Source organism: Scomber japonicus, chromosome 8 (assembly GCF_027409825.1).
Source record: "Scomber japonicus isolate fScoJap1 chromosome 8, fScoJap1.pri, whole genome shotgun sequence".
Classification (NCBI taxonomy): Eukaryota; Metazoa; Chordata; class Actinopteri; order Scombriformes; family Scombridae; genus Scomber; species Scomber japonicus.
The window spans coordinates 15,256,554-15,278,033 of record NC_070585.1 but is presented as its reverse complement, the minus strand read 5'-3'; the positions used below and the strand labels follow the sequence as shown (position 1 = coordinate 15,278,033).

General features: G+C 39.4%; 1 protein-coding gene across 3 annotated transcripts; it reads left to right on the top strand.

Moving 5' to 3' along the window:
* Positions 1-6,882: 6,882 nt before the first annotated feature.
* rgs14b (regulator of G protein signaling 14b) lies at positions 6,883-17,022 on the top strand. Of its 3 annotated transcripts, none has more exons than XM_053324201.1 (15): positions 6,883-6,998; positions 9,372-9,387; positions 9,552-9,700; positions 9,826-9,918; positions 10,626-10,769; positions 10,859-11,035; positions 11,156-11,231; positions 11,347-11,447; positions 11,647-11,862; positions 12,155-12,228; positions 12,587-12,713; positions 13,087-13,168; positions 13,986-14,041; positions 14,493-14,592; positions 15,962-17,022. In XM_053324201.1, the coding sequence occupies exons 1-15, from the start codon at positions 6,954-6,956 to the stop codon at positions 16,216-16,218; spliced, it is 1,713 nt and encodes a 570-aa protein (XP_053180176.1). In that variant the 5' UTR covers positions 6,883-6,953; the 3' UTR covers positions 16,219-17,022. The 3 variants fall into 3 exon arrangements, with proteins under 3 accessions (XP_053180176.1, XP_053180175.1, XP_053180174.1); XM_053324200.1 differs by having other exon boundaries at positions 9,366-9,387; positions 13,989-14,041; XM_053324199.1 differs by having other exon boundaries at positions 9,366-9,387.
* The last annotated feature ends 4,458 nt before the right edge of the window (positions 17,023-21,480 follow it).

Sequence of the window (21,480 nt, the reverse complement as noted above, 5' to 3'; positions counted from 1 at the left end):
TATCCAGAAAGGTACCAACAGCCTCTTGCCTTTTCCTCTGTTCCTCCTCAATAAACTTGAGTGGGTTCAGCACTGTGTGTGTATGTGATTGTTATGTCTACCTGGGCGTCAATTGCTCCTAACTGCCGCAGTGGAGTTAGCAAGCAGGAAGAGGGGGAGGGTGGATGGGACCAGGATTAGGAGGCCAGAATTAGCCCTAGTCATCCATGCAAAGGCCACCCCATCCACCCTCCCCCTTCCTCTGTACATCCCTACATCTCCACTTTGCAGTGGCTTTACCTGGATTATCCCTTAGCCACCTGCTATAGGAAGAAACTCAATAGACACACTCACACACGGATATTATAGGAGGGGGAAAAAGGACAATATTCCAAGAATTTTGCCATATGGCTGGGGTGGGTGGGTGGGTGGGTGTCTGCAGAAAAAACAAAGACAATCTGTAGCATGAGGATTGACAGTTTGCATGGAGTTTAACATGTAAACTTCAAAGGATTATATCATCTTGTTGAACCAGGGAATTTATTTCTGTGTTCATAAATCAACATTCAAATCCCACATCCAGTCCTCCTGGGTAGCATTATCATCCCATATATCCATTACATGACAGCCTCTATAAAGCTGCTATCTGTGGGTCGTCTGTTAGTGTGTGTTACTGTGAGCAGAGCATTCAGTGGGATTAGTTTTAGCATGCCTGTCCTGCGTTTGGATTAAAACATTTCTAGGCTCTTTTCGTCAACTGAACAGGCTTTCTGGTCACAGGGCGTGGCTAACGTGAATGCTGCGTTACACAATTGATCCAACCTGGTCTGTAACTGGCTGTAGCCTACATAAGCCTGCCACCTCACCTGATCACACACACTTAGCCTCAGTCAGAGTTTAAAGATATTTTATTTGCATATCAAATACAACACAAGCAAATTCTGAAACAATATCAGTATTCATCAATTTTGAATGCAATTGAGAATAGAATAGAATAGAATAGAATAGAGAATAGAATAGAATGCCTTTATTGTCATTATACAAAGTACAATGAGATTTAAGCTTCACCATTAAGTGCACACATTAAAAAGACATAAAATAAACATTAAATAGATACAAAAAATATGTACAATAAAAGTGGTGCTGTAAAGTGGTTCTTATTTAGGCCTCTCTTGGAGTGATTGGAGCTGGACCACTCTGCCCAGCTTGCGCCCTTGTGCGATTCATCCTCTCTTTGCTCTTAACTGCAGAGAGAAAGAGAGGAAAGGTCACACTTAATAATAATGTAGCCTGCATTGAGATTTAAAATCCGATCAGCTCAGACAGCTGATTCCTTAATTGACAGTATGCAAATATTAGTGGAATAGTCTGACATTTTGGGGGAAAAAACACTCATTTGCTTTCTTGTTGTGAGTTAGATAAGAGGATCAATATCAATGTAATGTTTTTGTGGTAAATATATAAGTGTAGCCATCAGCCGGTTAAGCTTAGCTGAGCACAAAGACTGAAAACAGGGGGAAACAGCTAGCCTGGCACTATCTAAAGGGAACAAAATCCACTAACCAGCACGAAGCCCACTGATTATCATGCTTTTATCATGTTATATCTTTACTCTAGACATGAACCACAAACCAGTTGTATTAATCTTCTTATGAGACACAAGAGAGCAATCTCTGAACATGTCAAACTATTGAAGCCCATTATTTGTACACAAGTGAGTAATGCAGACCTACAAGATATTAATATGAGTTACACTTAATAAAATATACAGTACCAGTCAAAAGTTTGGACACTTTTCCAATGAGAAGTGACCAAATGGTTTAGACACACTCTCTTATTTGGGAAAATGTGTCCACATTTCTAACTGGTAGATTACTTAATTTGAGAAGGCAGAGGTGTTTCACATTAATTCTCCAATTCTCTATCTTTATTCTCTGCTTGGGTTGTTGTCTCTTACTGTTGTCTCTTTTCAGCTTAAACTTCATAGCCACCCCCATTATCACAACCATGGCCAAAGCTGAAACGCCACAGATAACCAGGATCACCACACTGTTATCTGGATGAAGATACACAGACAGTTAAAGAAGCAGAAACAGGTACAGAAACTGACAACATAATTTCTAGATAACAAGTTGACAATCATCAGTAAAAAACTAACTAAGTAATGTGTGGCTGTGTGGAATCTACTTACTCTTAACATTGACACTGTATGGCAAAGATGTGTAATTGCCACATGAGCTGTACACTCTGCAGATGTATGGGCCTGACTTTGATGACAACACTTTTTCAACGGCCAGCATGCTTTCATTTTGGTCTTTCAGGACCTTCCCATCCAGCTCCCACTCAAATGTCACCCGAACGATAAGATCATGGACGCATGTCAGAGTGATGTCTTCACCTTCATCTATGTTGGATGCAGTGCTGTTGATAGACACCTGAAAGTCTAATAGGCAGGTGGGTAAGCAATAGTGATAGTGTTATGTTATCAAATGTGTCATCATATGTGTTTCAGTGTACTGCAAAAAATGTGGATATTGTTACCTTTTTTGCATTGTGAAGAAATATTTGAAGGTACTAGTGAGAACATAAAACATGAAGAAGAGTAAAGACAGTTACAGTCAGCATTTAAGTTATAATAGAGCACATGACCAGAATGCAGATGTTCATTATATAGGAGGATTTTTCTGAGAATATGAATGGACTTATTGAAATTAAAGTAACAATCTTGAGGATCTCTGTTATGTTCTCTTTGGCAACTCCTATGGTGATAAGTGATAATTGTGGGTGTGTTTTTTGACCTCATTTCTCAGATATATAAACAATGTTGCCTGTGTGGCATCAGTCGGTTGGCACTTGGCAACACTGGCAGAGCACAAAAAAAAAGTATGATACTTAACATACAAGTGAGTTGAAGACTCACTTGTAGGAGTTGAAGAGAAGGGGTCTAATTGCAGCATTGTAGATTTAGATGACATGCCCACTTCACTACATAACCCATCCTTGATATTCTTCCCCTAACGGCATATTACACTATTAACACTCTCCACCCCCCCTATATTCTTACCCTAACCTTAACCATCTCACTCCTAATGCCTAAACCTAACCAAGAGGGTATGCCATGTGATAAAGTGGGTGTGTGGTGTAGAAAACTGAAGGTCCACAGAAAGGCGTATTTAGGGAGATGAGTGAGTCTGTTGCATTAACTCTGCCTACCTGGCAGGTGATGGAAAAGGCATCACTAACTGCGCAACTTGTAATTTTCCCTGGGAATGTTGCCACTGACACCCAGTTCATAATACTACAAATGCAATAGCTTTCACTAGTGGGCCAGAGGCTTAATCATCATTGAGTTACCACATTCAGCGACAGATAGTAACTTAACAGTCATTTATTTAAATAAAAACCTTTTAGGTTATTACTTTAAGTAAAACCTTCAGTAATAAATCTGTTAAGACTCACATTCATTAACATTTTTTCCCCCAAGTTGCCCATGTTTGAGTCAATCTTATTCTATGGTCACACACCACCTTCAACTACTGTATCAAATATACTGTTTTGCATGTAATATCCACAGAATCTATCTTTAACATAAGAAAAAAGAGGTCACTAACCACTGATGCAGGAAGAACCATCCACTGGGCAGGATGGACAACCTACAAGGAAAACAGAGATTATGAACATTTTCCCTTTGTATCTCTCACAATTATTGAACGGCATATATTGTTAAGGTGCATTAGGTGTATAAGCTGCATTTTGTGGTATGTGAGATGTTTAGTTTTTGGTTTTTTTTACCTGCTGGAGGTTCTCCTGTGGTGTTACATTTGAGACAGTCGACAGCAATACATGCAAAGCTAACATGAGCTGCAATAACAGAAGGATATGGAGATGTACAGAGCTGAATAAGCATACATATTCAGAAAGAAAGACAAAAACACATAGTATATAACTGTAAAATCACGAGGCTCCTTACCGCCAAACAGATGGCCAAGTACAATATATAGGAATATCTTTGCCATAACCATTCTCTTTTAGAAAAGATTCATCAGTCATCAATAGCTGAATGAGACAAAGAAAAAAAATCAAATTAAAAGGTTGCAGCATTTAAACTAATTAGAAGGAGCAGTTTTCATAGCACTGTCATGTTTTACATCTTTTACATGTGGTATTATTAATAACTGTCTTGCTAAAAAAATATATTATACAACTGAAATGTTTACCTGCAGTGGTGTTGCTTCCCCAGAATTGAATGATGATCTGCTCTGCTTTGCCTAATGTTTCCATTGAGGAAGGCACAGTATAACTGATTGTAAACACTGATACCAATGCAAATAACTTTATTCCTGGAACTCAGTGGGAGGGAGTGATAGTGAAAGATGATGGTTTCACTGAAGCTGCTTTTTATGTTGTTGAGTGACATTCAGGCTGAAATGGTGGGATTTGTACGCTTGTTACACACAGAGATAGAGAAATAAACAGAAAACAGACAAAAATAGACATATGGAGGTATACTGAAGCACTGTCTGTCATCAACAAAAGTTTACATATGGAAATTAGCCAATGCTGTGACGCACATAGGGATAACTTTGCATGGAATTTTGGAGATATCAGAGATTGAACATTCAGGGGATACAATATTTTCTCTTATGGATGGCTGTTATGAAAAATATAGAGTTTTTATTTGCAGAATGGCCAGTAGAGAGTGCTGCTGATCATCTGTATTTTTCTATCCTTTTGAGGTTCATGAGGTGCTACAGCCTGTTCCAGCATGCATTGGGAAAGTGACAGTGCATGGGTGTCTGGACAGATTGAACACATTCACACTTTACAGACGGGAGGAAAGCATGGTTCCAGAGAAAGCTCACATAGACACACGGAGAATATGCAAACCACACAATCTAATTGGTTCAAGGATTCAAATCACCTCTGAGCTAATGGCCTCTCCTTTCAGCGATAACTGCAATGAAATGCGTGTGTATGTAATAAACTGCAGACCTACTGTAGGGCAATGGTAGTTCTGTGTACACAATGAACAAGACTAGAGTTATTTTGACTGCCTGCAAAAACTTGTTGACAGAGAAATAATGAAAAAAATACATATCCCTCTATCTGATTTCTTTTATCCACTAAAGAAAAATGAGCAAATTATCCATAAAATGGCGTGCTGGCAAAAATGAAACTATCCTCCCAATTGCAGTGAGTTTGGTTTTGAGGAAAGTAAACCACTGAGACAATAGTGTTGTAAATTGTAAACAACAAAAAATCCCTTCTCACTTTTTGACTTTTGCTTTCTCACTTTTCAGTGTTAGGGTCAGTAATATGGTAGCCATAAAACTACTTCAATGTTATGTTTATTTGGGTATAACGACATCTTTCTTCTGGCACCACTGTTTTTGTGTCCCTACTTTCATTTATGCATCTTTGTTTTCCATATGATCAGCATTAATGCCCCCTTTTTGTCAGACTATCAGTCATGTTGCTTTCTGTCATAACCCACTTTTGCAGTTTTGTATACATAAAATACAAAAAATGTTCTTGGTTAAATTTGTAGTGTTTCTAGAGCATCAAACAAATAGGTCCAAATTAATAGGATTTGTTCAAAAATATATTGTTTACTTTGACTTTTTGTTCGTAGGCTTAGTACATTTTAAGTTTGCAGTTCTTCTGTACTTGAAAGTACAGAAGAACTGTTGCCAATACAACTAGCTGAATATACCCTATTCAAATAGAGCCACACAAAGCCTTTACAAAACCATTTTAAGAGCCATGCACTTTAACAACCAGGGGAAGCTTTTGTCACAGTTATTTCCAATGTTTAAATGTGTAAACTATAATTTCTCCAGGAAAGAAATTAGCACCATTAATCAAAATGTCCTGCTTCACCTGGGGTCGTTACCTAGAGCATGTCAGGACTCAGGGAAACCAATCAGGTAAGATTAAAGCTGTTAATTAACTCTGACCTGTAGACCTTCAGCACACATCTTGTTGCCTCTCTTATCTTGACCTAAGTGTGTCTATTTTCCTGAAGATGGTAGCTTTCCGAGGAATTTATCATAGGTTCTCCTACCTGGTAAAAGCTGCAGCACAAAAGCAATTGAGAAAACATGACAAATGGTGCATCATAGCCAAAGGCATGTGTGATGACAAGGTATGACAATCATTTTCATACTATCTATTTGGAAAGTGCATATCTGTTGATCAGTGTTTGGCCATACATAGGGTGCTGTAATTGACAAATAGTGAACGTTGTTAACCTTGATGCAAATATATGTTGTGAATTGCATTCATTAAATTGCTATATCTACATAATAATTTTAATAAACTGATGAGCTAATGCTCTGTGTATTAGGCCTCTGTTCAAATTGTTTTGTTCACTAACTAATATCCTTGACAGTGTAGAGTTAGATGTTGAATTCTGGCTAAAAAAGAGCCTGTAATTGTGTTAGAGTTGTGAAGTTAATACTCATTGTATTCATACAACTGTCTCAAAGACTTCCAGGTAAAATGAAACGTCTCTATGCCAAAATGAAACAAACTTTGAAAAGAGTCCAAGTGTGTGGAAAAAAAAACAACCAAAAAAAATGAAATGCAGAAGTGCATCTGCAGCAGGGTCTTATAATGGTTGTAAGCTGTGTCAAGTAAGTCGTAGTACAGTGACTGTACATCAAACACAAATAGTGTGCATCTGTCTTGTCTGTGTTCCCACATCAGTGTTTCTCAAGACGTGGGCCGAGAACAGTTTGATCATAGTAACCATACTTCCTCTTTTGTGGCTTGTTGCTATGGCAAAGACTTCCCTTCCAAGCAGGAAGTGACAGGAAGACCCAAGTGAAGAGTTTTTGAGTGAGTGTGTGTGTGTGTGTATGTGTGTGTATGTGAAGAGTGTGCATCATATTTGGGTGGAGCACTCCTTTCTGTCCCCTGATAGTGTGCACACATCGCATAAGACTTTAGTTTAGTCTGGTGTGTGGGCCACCATGGCGAAGAATCTTAATGCTTTAGGAATCCCCGTTGGCCACATGGTAAGTTAATAACACTTTTGGTTTCGTTGGTTGCTGAATCTGTCTCTTAGTTAGTTAGTTTATTTATGTAAAGAAGGCACTGCCAGTCAATATGGAGCATGTTGCAAGGTTTCATGAACTGTTACACAGTGGAAAGTTGTTATGTTTCAGCCTACATTTTTATCTTTACTGATACTATTAAGTTGACATCCACATTAATAGCTTTTCTGTCAAGTGGAATGGTTTCTTGTATTGGCTTGTGTTGTATTGTCTCCGCTCCTCAGCAGTGCCAGAACCAATCAGGCTGTGTGACTACAGTTGGTTGCTACTGAAAACAGACTGGGCCTGCTTGAGTCAGAGGCGGAAACCAAGCCGTGCCTGTTTGTCAATCTGTCGTGTGTAGGCCGGGTTGGCTCAGGTCTACTCTGTGTGAGACCACAGCTTTTCTTGAACTAGGATGGCTCTGGTAAAGGTGTTACTGTATCTAAATATGTATTTAATAGAGGCTGAGAGGACCTGGATGCTGTTGTGGTTTAGGAAAGGGACTGTCTGTGCTTTGCATTTTGAGTGATCGGAAATGTTCCTATAATTGTTGCTGCAGACTCTTTCACAATTTCATCTCTCCTTCCAATGGTTTACAGAGAGTCCTGATCCTTAGATATTGTTCTTGGTTGCAGTGTACGAGAACCTAAGCTTCTCAGTAAGATGCTGATGATAAATTAGAAAACTGTTGAGGAAGTATGTCTGTTTTCTCCTGTTGAATTCTTCCTGTCCTGACTCAATCCTGGGATGTCTATTGGTTGGCACTGCCATGTGTTTTCATGGTTAGAGTCCCAGTGAAGTTCACACCTGCAGAAACATCTGGCCTATATGAACCTTATATGGGCCAAGTTAACACATTATTAATGGTCATATCCTGCTTGTGTATCAAGTTTTTGTCTATTTCTACATAGAAGATGCTTTATACTGAGCTGAGATGACTGTCGAACTGTCTCTCCCAGGACTTTGGTGTTAAAACTTCCTAAACCTTGTCTGGTTATGGCAAAAGGTTTTCTCACATTATGGTTGGTAACTATCTGTATGACTCAGCAGTTGGCTCATTCACTTTTGATTTAAATATCCTGCAGCATATATCAGAGAGGAGTCTACTGTAGATAAGCTGGAGTTAGTGTTAACAGCCTGACATTAACTTACCTAAACCTTCAGTTTGTATTTAATATATTTCGCAAACCCGACAAAGAGCTGTCATAATGTGGCAAATTCAACTATATCTTCTATATAGAAGATACTAATCTATCATTGGCCTTGTCTTGTGTGTGTGTGTGTATGTAGACAAATGCATTCATATTTACACCTCTGGGCAATTTTAGAGTCTTTGAAGGAGGAAACCAGAGTAACCAGAGGAAACCCAAACTGAAAAGAGAACACTCAAAGTTCATGCAGAAATACTCATGGGCTCAAACCCAGCTCCTTTTTGATGTTAGCTACTGGGCCACCTCTAAATTAATAATTTCTTTTGTGTCATTCTTGGAACTAAACATCCTGTATCAACAGATACAAGTAACCTGCAGATCCTTTTTTTTTTTCTTCAAATATCTCCTAAGGGGTTTTGGATCAATATCAAGGTTCCTTCGTTATGTTATGCTTTTATACAATCTCTAAAAGCAACTCTTAGCTCCCAAAAAGTTTGTGCATTTCCTAAGCATTGACAGATGACTATGAATGTCTTTGACAAGCTCTGAAAGCTGAATGAGAGCCATTGTCATCAGTGTCACAACCACTTCCTGCCTTGGCTGATTGCACTAACCCACTGTTACATACAGGAGAAAAACAAAAGGCAAATAGAAAAAAACATGCAGCTGGTGTTCACATTTCACTTCCTAAATGAATGCATGTGTGCTTGTGGTTAGCTTCTGTTGCTTAGGTTCTGTGTCTAATAAAAGTTAAAGAACACTTTAAAGCTTGTTCAATGCATTGAACATCTCCATATTTAGTTTTGTGGTTTACTGTATTTTGCCTCGCTTTTCTTTTGTTTGTGTTCATTTGTATAAGCATTTCACATTTCGTAACATTTATGGATTCTGAACACACCTCCTTTTGCTTCTGTATGGGTTTTGTCCTTAAGTGCCACCACAGAATCAACACTTCATATCAGTGATCAACTAAAGAGTAGGAATAATTTAAATATAATTCCTATTTATTTTAATTTTGAGTCAAGTTAATATTCAATTTCTCAGCCACCACCATATTAGGAACTATGAATGATAATTATGATAATTAATAATTGAGCCTCACTCAAATGTTTTCGGTCTTATCAGATGTTTCTTAAGTTTGTTTAGTGTTGTGCTCTGCCTTATCTCCACCCTCTCTCTCCCTCTTTCCTCACAGAGCCAGGCAGTGTCAGATGGAGGTAAGCATGAACAGTCAACGTGCACACTGCCACGCTGTACAACTCACATTTCTTAGAAAGGGACATGTCCATGCATGACATGAAAAAATATCTGATTCAGTTTCATTCTTGATCATGCCTCTCTGTGCTGCTAAATGGGTGTGTTTGTGTCTGGATGTGTGTAGAGTTGAATATGTCTGCACGGGGCTGTGGAGGCAGTAGCTCCAGCCTTCCTGGGACTCCAGGCGGAGAGGGTGGCTCAGCCAACGTACTGAGCTGGGCTGTCTCATTTGAAAAATTGTTGGAGGACTCCATTGGAGTATACTACTTCAGGGTGAGACACACTCAGCACACATGTGCATACTGTGAAAGTGATTTCAGTAAATGTTAATATTGACGAACTTCCTCTTACTAGGTGTGCCGCATGTGTTCATACTCTTTGTATGTGTTTCTCCACAGGCCTTTTTGAGATCTGAGGTGAGTGAGGAGAACATTTTATTCTGGCAGGATTGTGAAAAGTTCAGGAAGATTCCGGCCACCTCCATATGCAAGGTATGAAAGCTTTTTTTCCCCTTTTTAAAAATAAATAGAATAAAATAAAACTTCTCCACTTTTGATTCATTGTGGTGTTTTTGTACTCTGCTTATGCTCCCTTTTTCATAAATTACTTTCATTGTAAATATTTCTTGAAACCTATTTTTATAGGTTATAGCCACTTGGTTGCTAGTTTTCTCTAAAGTTTGACCTGATGTTGTTGTTTGCCTTTAATTTTGATATTGCTTCATTTATGTTGCAAAAGATTTTATAATTTAGTCACTTAGTTTCAAGTAGCATTAATCAACAACAACTCAGTAAAAATTATACATTTACAATTGACCTGACAGGTGAAGTATCAGACCTCAGCTTGTGAAAAGCTAAGATGTTTGCCTTATTTTACACTGTCACTCTGTTCAAAACATTGCTTGGCAACATGAAGTATGGAAATTGACATTGTTTGAGTGTATGTAGTTGCTCAGCTCTGAGAAATGAATAGCCTTTCAGTGACTTTTTGATTGCATTGCTTGCAGTATGTGATGGTTGAGAAGGTTGTTTTTTTGAATGAGTTACAGGATGTGGCTAACACTGCGTCAAAAAATGATCATTACATTCTCAGCTAAATACTTGCTTGTCAGTGTGCTTTTGGGGTTTGTATGTGTTCTGAGAAATTATAGTTTCATAATTAAATCGTTTTTAGTCTGATGGAGCTATTTTGTTTGCAGCTAAAGGAAAAAGCTCGCTTCATCTATAATACCTACCTGTCTGAAAACGCCCCCTACTCAGTCAACATTGATGACACAGCCAAGACAGAGGAGAAGGACCTGAAAGAACCCACAACTGATATGTTTAACAAGGCTCAAACACAGGTCTGTTTGGAGCCCACATTCCCAATTCAGCAAAAAAAGTGACATATAGTTGATGTCCTGGTTTACTGTGTGTATCACTGTCTCTCCAGATATTTAAGCTGATGAAGATGGACAGCTACAGGCGCTTTGTGCGCTCTCCTCTTTACCAGAGCTGCACCCTAGCAAGTGTAGAAGGCAAGCTTCTACCTCAGCTCTCTATAGAACCTGCCCGCATGGGATCCTTGGAGGACATGGCCACCAGAAGCCCATCCTTAAGTGACAGGAAGGTAGAGTGACAGCAAGAAAATATAAGAAAAAACAACAGGGCGCTTGTTTACAAAACCTTTTTTTTCTTTAATGTGAAATTTTACTTTTCTGTAATGACAAGTCATCAATGCCTCACACAGAACAAGAAGTCAGACAACAAACAAGGGGGCAAGAGTGCTTCAGAGAAACATCGACAAAAAAGAGGCTCCTGGGGAGGTATAGTGCCTTTCACATGGCAGATCTTCTGCTTCTAAAATAAGCTTTCATGTAAATCCTTTAATTTTATCTCACAATCTCTCCTTGTGGTCTTTTCTTACGCCAATATCAATAGACACATCCAACACCCATGTTTCGGCCTCTCAGAAAGAGTCCCATATGCCGATCAAATCGACCAGCAGTGTGGAGCTTGGCGCACTCTACAGGCAAATTCAGGTCAGTACATTTGTACATGGAACTTGTACTGGTCAATGGGGGGAAAATGTGACTTTAAGATTTATGAGTATGTACACATGAATGATAAAGATTTTCCGCAGTGCATTGTAGGAGAAAATCTGTCAGAAAGGGACAGTCTATGATTTGTGAGAACTATTTCCCACTCTTATGTACGTTTTTCTCTTCTCTCTCTGTGAAGAATGGCCGATTGAGTCCCCACTCCTTAGAGTTGAGTGGAATTGGGAGCCGGTATGGGATGGAGGGGGGCTATTGCTGTGTCTACCTACCTGATGGCAGTGCCTCCTTGGCCCCCACACCTAATGGCCTGCCCATCAGAGACATGCTGGCTAGCCTGTGTGAGAAGAGAGGCTTCCCGCTGAAAGATGTTTTCATCTACCTTAAAGGCAAGGACAAGGTGAGCGCTTAGCTGCTCTATCTCCTGCACATGCTGGGAAATTTAAAAAAAAATAAAAAAGCTTTATATTAAGAAGCTGTTCAAGAATGTCTCCCCAAAGTTGTTTAGCAACAGGCGGTATGAGAAAGATGACTACCCTCTTCCTGTTCTAACACATCCCCTCACTGCCTCATTACACAGTGTTTTCATTTCCAAAAACTTTGTCAAATGTATTTTAAAGTACTTCCACTTAATGGTGACATCTCTGAGAGTTCATTTCTCTCTTGCCTGATACATGCTGTTCTCTTTGCAGCCCTTATCACTGGACCAGGACTGCTCTGTACTGAGAGATCAGCAGGTCTCTCTTGAGCTTAGGGTGATGTTTGCGTGAGTCAACTGTGCCTCTTCCTTCATTTCCTTTTTTTTTCTGTCTTTGCCACCCTAGAAGGCTTTTCACACCCACATCCCCTCTACAGCATGCCACTTCTCACAGTATTAATAGAGGAAAGTCCTTGTGTTAACATGAGACATAAACTGGTTCTCTGGCCAGTTATCATTTAGTTTATCAGGTGTCAAATTTAAATCAAATTTGGATTTGCTGTAAAGATGTGATTGAGTAGCAAATTTCTCTGAGTAGTCTTTTCCTGTCCAGATTTTAATTGTGTTCTACTACTATTCCACTGCATACAATTTTAGATGTACTGTCTTGTTACTGTGAGTGTATTGAAATGTTTGTGTATTTCAGGCTGGACAATACCTTGACTGGTAAGACACTGGGCATCGTGGCGAAGTCCAGTAAGACGCTGCAGGAGGCGCTCTCTGCGGTGCTACAGAAACACCACCTTAAGCCACAAGAGGCCCTGGTTACCATGGTGAGTGAGTGAGTAACTGAGTGAGTGAGTGTCTTGTAATTACCTGTGTTGTGGATGGACACAATATGACACAAAGCTGATGGAGTTGACACAACATTGAAGTTGAAACAACATTTCGATGTAATTCACACACACGTCATTTTTAAATGTACTACGTTTTAAAAATTCTGTCCATTTGTCCTGCAAGCACTCATGTCTCTAATGTATCAATGTGAATTTTAATATTTACATCAAATCTGTAACTCCTGAAAATTGAACTTACATTACACTTATATTTTGTGCAGTGGAATAATTGACTTACCAATGCCCTGATGTGGGGTTTTCTCTGTGTTATGCATAATTTTCTGTCTGGTTTTGATGTTTGTCGTTTTAGGTCGAAACTGACGAGCCCTTGAACATGAGCGCCACTGTATTCAGACTGGCCAATAAGAAGTTACGGCTTGACAAAATCAAAGGTTAAAACTCTTGACCTTTTTTTAAAATGTTCTTCTCTAATGTTGGGGGGGAGTTTATTGAGTTTACATCATTTACACAACTACATTGCTTCCCCAAAAGCATCCACCAGATGAAAACAAACTTTATTGGCCAAATAAATAAAATTGGTTAATTCAAATCAGATAAAGGTACATCTTCTGTTAGTGTGACGTGGATGATACGACTATGTGTTGTGTATTTTCTTGTGACTGTTGCCTGAACCTTGGCTGTGTTGTCTTATTCATTTAATAGTTTCTTTAATGTGTCCTACAAAGTGTTTCTGCATTTCTTGGCTCTTGCCTACTCTTGGCTGGCAGGGAAGAGGGTCTTTTCAATGTCCATTTTACTGCCCTGGTTTTTACGTGTCACTGTCTGCTCATTCCTCTTTCCCCTACTCCGATTTCTTTGTGTGCGAGTCTCTCTCACTCTTCATCCTTTTTCTGTGGGGCTGTGATGTCGGAGTCCATTTGGTTTGTTGAGTGCTATGTCGCTTTGAGTTCGCTCACCTCGCTTCCTAACTGCTGAGAAACCAGGACCGATTTCACTTTGGATCAGTGCTCTCAGCCTCAGCTCCACTGGCTGCTGTTACCAAAAGTAGAATAAATTTGATTAGAGTAGCTGTATCCAAAGAGGACCAGTTTAATTCTTGTCAAATATATTTCATCTGGCTGTTGTAAGTGTTTTACACAGTGGGGAAGTTCATCATCAGCAGCCTACTGACTACTCGCCTACTGGAAGTGAAAGCTTTTGTTTCCACACAGTAGTAGTAAACTGAATTGTATATTTGTTTGGTTTCAGCAGGAAGAGACCAAAGCAACACTTTCAGAGCCAGTGGTATTGCTGCAGCCACACAGGTGAGGTGATACTCACAGACTGCCAAACAGGAAACTGAACTGTAGTTGTATGCTATGGGGGGAAAAAACCTACAGTATGTACATTTTCCCCCTCTAGTGTGTGATTTGATTTAATATATTGGTGATAATGAGAATTTTGACTAAAGGGATTTCTCAGTCCTTCAGAGAAGTAGAATGAATTCCCTTTTATTACCTAAATATATTATTTAGTGGCTAAATAAGAATATAATAAAGATTATCGTTTGAAGAACAAGACTTCTGGATACAGCCAATAGTCTTGTTTGTTAATAAAGTAACATTTCTCTGATTAAATGAAAAGTGAAATCCTTGTGATTTGTAAAAAAACAAACCAAAAAAAGCTTTCACTGTGACTGGATTTTCAAACCTATCAAACAGTCTTTTAACATACCGATAAGCTGGAATTGGTGTTTATCATCTGTCTTGATTCCAGACAGGAGCAGTGATTGCAGCTGGTCTGGAGGCCCGATCATCACCGCAGACGGCGAGATCAAAGCATCAGCCCAAGCCCAGTAAGAACCACGACATGGATGGTAGGACACCTTAGCAGTATCTAGGAGGGTTGAGTAATATAGACAATAAGATATCAATTTGGTGAAAAACCTTGATTTTTATCCATACATTGAGGATGTACACTCATTGATCACTTTATTAGAAACACCTCTGCAATTTCATGCAATCCAATTCTCTCATGTATGTGTTATGGCAGAGCTGTTATATTGGATTGTATTAGATTGCACAGATATTCATCATAAAATGCTCAGTGAGTGTAAGTATACAATTTTGAGCTTAAAAGTTCATTTTTGATATTGGTAACAGCAGTTCGAGACAAGAGATTCTCAACACAAGGTCCGACACAAAGGAACTGGACCTCCATGTTATCAAGTTCCTCAGCTGTTAACAAAACCATCTCAACACAAGGTATACAAGATGTTACACAGCTTTACATCATGTTGCATGATCTTTCTCAGCAGATTGAATTAGAGAAGAGATAAATAAATAAAATGCTGCGACCAGTGGACAAACTCATCTGCTGAGTAAAATTGTGTGTTGTGACTGAAAGCTCAGGAACCACTACTTAAAGGAACTTTGTGGTGAGATTGTTTGCCTGGTGCTGTCTACAACAGAGGTGTCCAAATCATGTGGCTGCAGGTTTTCATTCCAACCAGTCAGGAAGCTCACAAGGCTTGACTCATTTAATCAACTGATCTCAGTCTTCAGACAGTTGATTGGCCGAATCATGTTCTCTTTACTGGTTAGAATAAAAAACCTGAAGGCACACGGCCCTTTGTGGAATAGTTTGGACATGTCTAGTCTACAACATCAAGAAGGAACTTTCATGCTCAGGTGCCTCAACTGAATTTCCACAAAATAAACTAAATTATGATATCAATCTACATTGCTCAACCCAAGTATAACACTAGTGTAGGATCATATTAACTATTACCTTTTATTAAACCTGATTTCGAGTAGTGGGTAAGTAAAAGCACGAGGACAGCTTCATCAGAGGAGTGTGTGTACTTTAATGTCCATACATCACTTCACTGTATGGCATATCACTCCACCCAATCTAAACTACCCAAGATACAGATACAGAGATAATACAAAGTCAAATCATCATATAAAACATCCCAACACCCAATATCAAAATATTCCACAAAACAAATCTCCATTAAAATAATCTATTATCTAGCCAGGACAGAGTCTGATTTATTTTTATTTCTTAAATGACACAATCCTTTTCTTATATTTTTAAAGCTTTATCTAATGAGGATAAATGTCTTTTCACAGTAAATACTTTAAGGTAGTTTAAAGAATAGGATGAGGTCATCTGTTTATTTGAATGAATGCCAAACTTGGCATGATCTCGTGTGTGTGTGTGTGTGTGTGTGTGTGTGTCAGGGCTTCTGGACATGCTGTCGAGGGCTCAGTGCAGCAGGGTTGATGACCAGCGAGGTCTTTTAACCAAAGAGCAGCTGGAGATCCCTTCGTTCCTACAGCTGACCTTAGACCAGGGACAAGACACAGAGCCAAAGGAGTCCAGTACAACCAGATCTTCCTCTGCAGAAGACTCAAAAGAGAAATCAGAAGTCAAGACGTCACCAGCTTCTAGTTCAGAGGAAGTTGATCCCAAAGACATGAGGGAAACGACACTGTGAGACTTTTTTTCATCATGTTTGGGTTGGACAAGGATATGATCAACAACAGTCTGTGTTGCTGATCATGTCAAAAGACAGAAACTCATTTTTAGTGAAAAAAATGGTCTAGCACTTTTTATTAATTGTTTACAAATAAGCTCTGAATCAGCAGTGTGCTCCCATCTCTGCTACTAGTGTCCTCTTGAGGCAAAATATAAAAAAATAAAGATCATGGCAAGCATTTATATAGTGTCATTTTGAAACACTACATCCCCATGGAGAAAGATGTTTGCTATGAATTGTTTAATGTATCCAAAAATGTTTGAAAATAAATTTTAGCTCAGCAGTTAAGCCTGAAACCCGTATGTTTGCTTCAGGTTTCCCTGACGTTTGAAGCTGTACAGTTTGAATTGCAGTTCACATTGCTGGTCTTTGTCACAACCTTATGTTGCAGTTTCCCTTATCTTTACACTCTTAGCAAGAACATGTTTCTGCACAGGGCTGTCCAATGGAGGTTTGAAGTGTGTTGCACAATTGTGTGTTTTTTTTAATTTTTATTTCAATTAAGATTACTCATTTTGAGTGGAGATGAATTTTAATATTTTAAATGACTGATTTCTGTTTTGTTTGCATACTTTTGATTTATAATGTTGTTTATACATTTTATTTTGCTGTGATGGCACTTAAAGCCCTGGTCAAGTCTTGTTTTCTGTCACCTCATTCATCTCAGGGTCCTTATCATTAATTAATTATGCTGTATTACAGCGGGTACAGTTGTTTCTTAAACCTATCACACAGGGTGTATCAAAAGAATTAAAGTGTATAATGGTGAAATATGATCATTCCGGTCTGAATTTGTTGTAGGGAAAAGACTTGAGGTTTCATCTTTTAGTCACCAGTGAAAATATTTAATTTGTCAGGTCAGGTTCCTGCCTGACAAATGCTACGTGACTTGGTTTTAAATGTATTACAGCCAAAGCCCTGCTGCCCCAGTAGAGTGGCTGTATGAGTCATGCAGTGTAATCTGGTCTGTTCTGTATCTATCTGAGTCAATTATAACTAGGTTTGATTACATTATCCTGTGTGTTTGGTGTACCGTGGAAGGGAAAACTCCCTCTAACAATGCCGTCATGCAATGATGTCATTTTTGCACTGTGACGGGGGATCAGGGAAGTGCCGTGATTGGCTCCTCATCACAGGTTTGTAGCCAATGACTTGCTTCATCTGTCTATGGACTTGTTGCTGGAAGGTGCTTTTCAGTTGAGGAGCCTTCAAGGACTATTATGCAGTGTATTTGGCTATTGTATGGGTTACAAAACAAATTAGATGAGTCATAGATGGATTCATCCACACGGGTGATGTCAGCAACATGCATATTTCAGAATATGACAGTATGAGGTTTTGGGAAGCATCCCATTCCCCTACCTTGCCTGTATCATTACCTTGTAGATGTAAAATTTAATTAGCCTGTGATCATGAACAGAGCTGTATAAGTAAACATACCTGTTTTTCACATCCCAAGCTGGAGACGATAGCATACGAATGACAATTGGCACACCTGGTGTTACATACATAGGCCTCTGTGTGTGTGTGTGTGTGTGTGTGTGTGTGTGTGTGTGTGTGTGTCTGTCTGTGTCCATTCATGCATGAGTGGTGCGTCGGTGGAGCTATGAATGGGCAGAGAGGGGTGTGCTCTTGCAGGCACCATAGCAGCAGTGAGATAAGGAGTGCCATCTACTCCACTGCACGTCTGTACTGAGAGAAGGAAAGCGAAGGAAGAGGGAGAAAAGGAGGTGAGTGTCTGAATTTCCCCCAGGCATTTCTTTCATATCAAATTTTTTGGAGGCGATCGCCACACTTGTTCAATCTGTAGATGTGTCTGTCTGTCCTTTCTCCCGGTCTGTCATGATTCATTCTCTCCTTCTGTCAATCATTGTTTTCCTGTGCTTGATGAAATGTCTCATACTGAAAATCTCACATTTTAGCAGTCAGGTGGAGTGCTGGTGCTTTTTCCTCTCTCTGTTTTGTTAGTGAGAACAGTTATTGACTGCTTTTAGTTTGAGCCTAGTTTCATGATGTAGTCTATTTTGCATTGAGATGGATAACAAACCCGTACCGAATATGTGGGAGTGTTTATTTTCTGAACTCAATCGTCTGCTTATGGGAGCTCTTAATGATACTCACTGTGCCTTTGAGAATCCTATAAGTGGTGTTAAACAAAATTAGATCAATGCACGCACACGACTGTGCACTGAAAGATTCTGTTCTGCTGATGAAGGATATAGTCTTTGCTTAGTTTATTAAAAATGAAAACGATAGTGGATCCATCAGAACTGACTCACTTATCAGGTGAGATACACACGGTCGGGTTGTGATTCAGGATTAAAGCAGCTCTGTCAGTTCACTACTCCAACTGGGGAAATTTGTGTTATGTGTGTGTCACACCTGAGAGTGCCAGAACAGACTGCCCATCACGATCAATTACAGGACATAATGTCTTGTCACTGAGAGCTGTCTTCATGTTCTCTTCTCCAGGTTGCTGGTGCAGTTTCTGTCCTCATGCTCACCTTTGTGATCTCATTACCTCTATATGATTTTCATTATTATTATTATTATTATTATTATTATTATTATTATTATCATACATTACATGAGCATATGAGCTACTGTGATTAGCATATTCATCACAGATAAAGGCAAGGCAGTAACATCAGCGCAGGACTTCAGTTTCATCTCCTGGACTGGATAATTATGATTAGCTGATCTAAGAGTTGAAAATATATCCTGAATTATCCTCACTCAGCTCATTGATGACAGGATATTTTCATTCTTTGTCATCATTTCTGGGTGAAAGAATAAAGGAACTTTGACTTCCAGCTATAGGCACAATTAGAAGGGAGTGTGTTTCTAGCAGGTAGTCATTTGGCAGATGGACATACCAGTCTGTGGTGAAATGTAAGAGGACAGCTGGGAGTGATGATGTAGATGCAACCTGACTGTTCTCTTTTCTGTTCTGGTGAAATTCTTTCACACACACAGAAAATGAGCTTGAAGTTCATGATACGCTCTGCCTCTCACTTGGGGAGTTAATTAGTGTTGACCCAACACTCAAAGATTTGCGCAGGGCCAATCTTGGTCTCTGCCAGTGTTATGTATTCAAATCTTCAGAACAGATTTGCCTCTAATGTAATGCATATGTTCACATCAGCATTTCATTTTGGATTTTAAAGGCTAAGTACTCTTTTATTGAACTTTTCTACCTCGTGTTTATCCTTCTCCTACTGTAAAGTGATTATGGGAGAAAGAAAAGGGTTGAAAAGACTGCAATGCAAAATATTATATTTGCCCATTCTTGCAGAAAGAGTTCTTGAGTAGCTTTTAAGGCAAAGGTCTCTGCATTGCTTTTGTGTGGTGTGCCCATGTCCACGTAATAATGTATGAGCATTTTGTGCATTTGTGCATTTGTGCATGTACATGTTTCTTCTTTGTATGCATACCACAAAAGCCGTAGTGTTTTTTGATGTGTCACCTTGGCTGCTTTTGGTTTCTCAAAGCCATTGGGCTCTTTTACTTCGACTACAAAGGAGATGTACTTCCACCCGCCTCAGTCTAGCCCTTGCAGTCCTCCATCTCTTTGCCTTGCCAACAATGCAGAGATTTCTTATCCCAAAGATGGACAGACAGTGACAGAGGAAAGCAGGGAAAGAGGCAGGGTGAAGCATGCAAGGAAATTACTCTCATTTGGGTCATTTCCCTCAGTGAGCTGGTCAGAGAGAGCACTCAGGACTCACTGAATGCCTGCCATGCAGAGATTATCCTCCCCAGTCCCTCAAAGGGCTATAACACACATTTTAGAGTAAGTGCATGGAGCACAACAGCCTTACCCCTGGGTGTGCCAACTGACCCAAAATGTGTGTGCATAATAGGCCTTATGTATAAAAGAAGCAGGGCAGAACTCCCCTGGGTCTTTCCCACCGGTACATATCATTGAGTTGTGTTAGCGAATGTAGCTAGCAGGTTGGCCTTTTAGAATATCACATGGAGTCCCCACAGCACCAAAATGTGTCATTGCCTTGACTGCTGACGTCAGTTGTCACAGTGGGTGAGTGGGTTCCTGTCTGTGGGTTCCTGTCAATCAGTCCCCATTCATTCTTTATGAGCCCTGGGCTGAATGCTTCCTGTAGAGATCAGGTCAGGTGACATTGTCAATTGAGTCAGATCAGCGTGTGACTTTCTATGTTTCATCTTATCTTGGCTATGTGTGTACATCCTTGTCTTGCCAGGCCAGATCTCAAGGGACTTGTTAACATTTTTCCCAAACTCACTGTTGATTTGCTTTAACTTGTTTTCATGTCTCTGTCATATTACAGTGGGTATAAATACAAAAAAAATACACAATCATAATTGTTATTATCATATAAGTTTTTCTTTAAAAGTCTAAGGAATTGGATTCATAATGATGATTTGACAAAATCAAATAACCAAAAAAAAAAAAAAAAAATCAATAAAGCTACATTGTGTGACCCTTCTCAGCTCAGTTCTTGCTCAGTTGAGATGAGAGAAACACCAAGTAAGTGAATGTTTTGTCAAAAAATGAAGCTTGATACTTGACCTATTTTTGACCTATGACTGTATTTAATTATCCATTGATGCATTATTGGTATTACTGGAATTACTTATTAGGATTCATTAGCAGATTTAATGGCTTAGTCTTAGCTTTCCACTGAAGTAGACCATGGGATTTGGCTGCAAGCTTCGGAAGCACCACATAAGTGGACCCATTGTGGAGAATTATTATTATAACTATTTCCAAAGTCAAGAATGTAATTTTTTGCTTAAAATACTTATCATGCAAAATTGCATTATGATAAGCAACACCATTGAACTACATCTTGCCATGATGTGGTTCAATGACATGGTCTACCTTGCAATAGAGTCTCATCTCTGTGTGTTCCTCATTTAAAGGCTTGTCAGAGCAGGAAACCCGTAAACCTCCCACACACTGAAGTGTTTTGATCTAATCTAACTGGTCAGTTGTCAGACAGAAGCAGGCATCGACAGGCAGTGCTAAGATCATTGAAGTATAAAAAGCACTCTCCTGCAAATTGACCCAAACCCAGAGGTGTTTTGTCCCCATCCACCAGGCCTCCCAACACCAGCTGTGGATCTGGCTGTGACTGTTGGTTGGTGTTTATTGAGGCCTTTCAGTTCTGCATGAATCAGTTTTTTCCCCCCTGTATGCCTCCAAGTGTGTGTGAGGGTGTCAATATCTCTCCAGCTCCA

Bases quoted from the DNA above. Each gene is read 5' to 3' on its own strand.
- rgs14b (XM_053324199.1), top strand. From the start codon at position 6,954: ATGGCGAAGAATCTTAATGCTTTAGGAATCCCCGTTGGCCACATG. The intron at 6,999-9,365 runs GTAAGTTAATAA...CTTTCCTCACAG, and splicing joins GAATCCCCGTTGGCCACATG to AGCCAGGCAGTGTCAGATGG. The intron at 11,448-11,646 runs GTCAGTACATTT...CTCTCTGTGAAG, and splicing joins CACTCTACAGGCAAATTCAG to AATGGCCGATTGAGTCCCCA.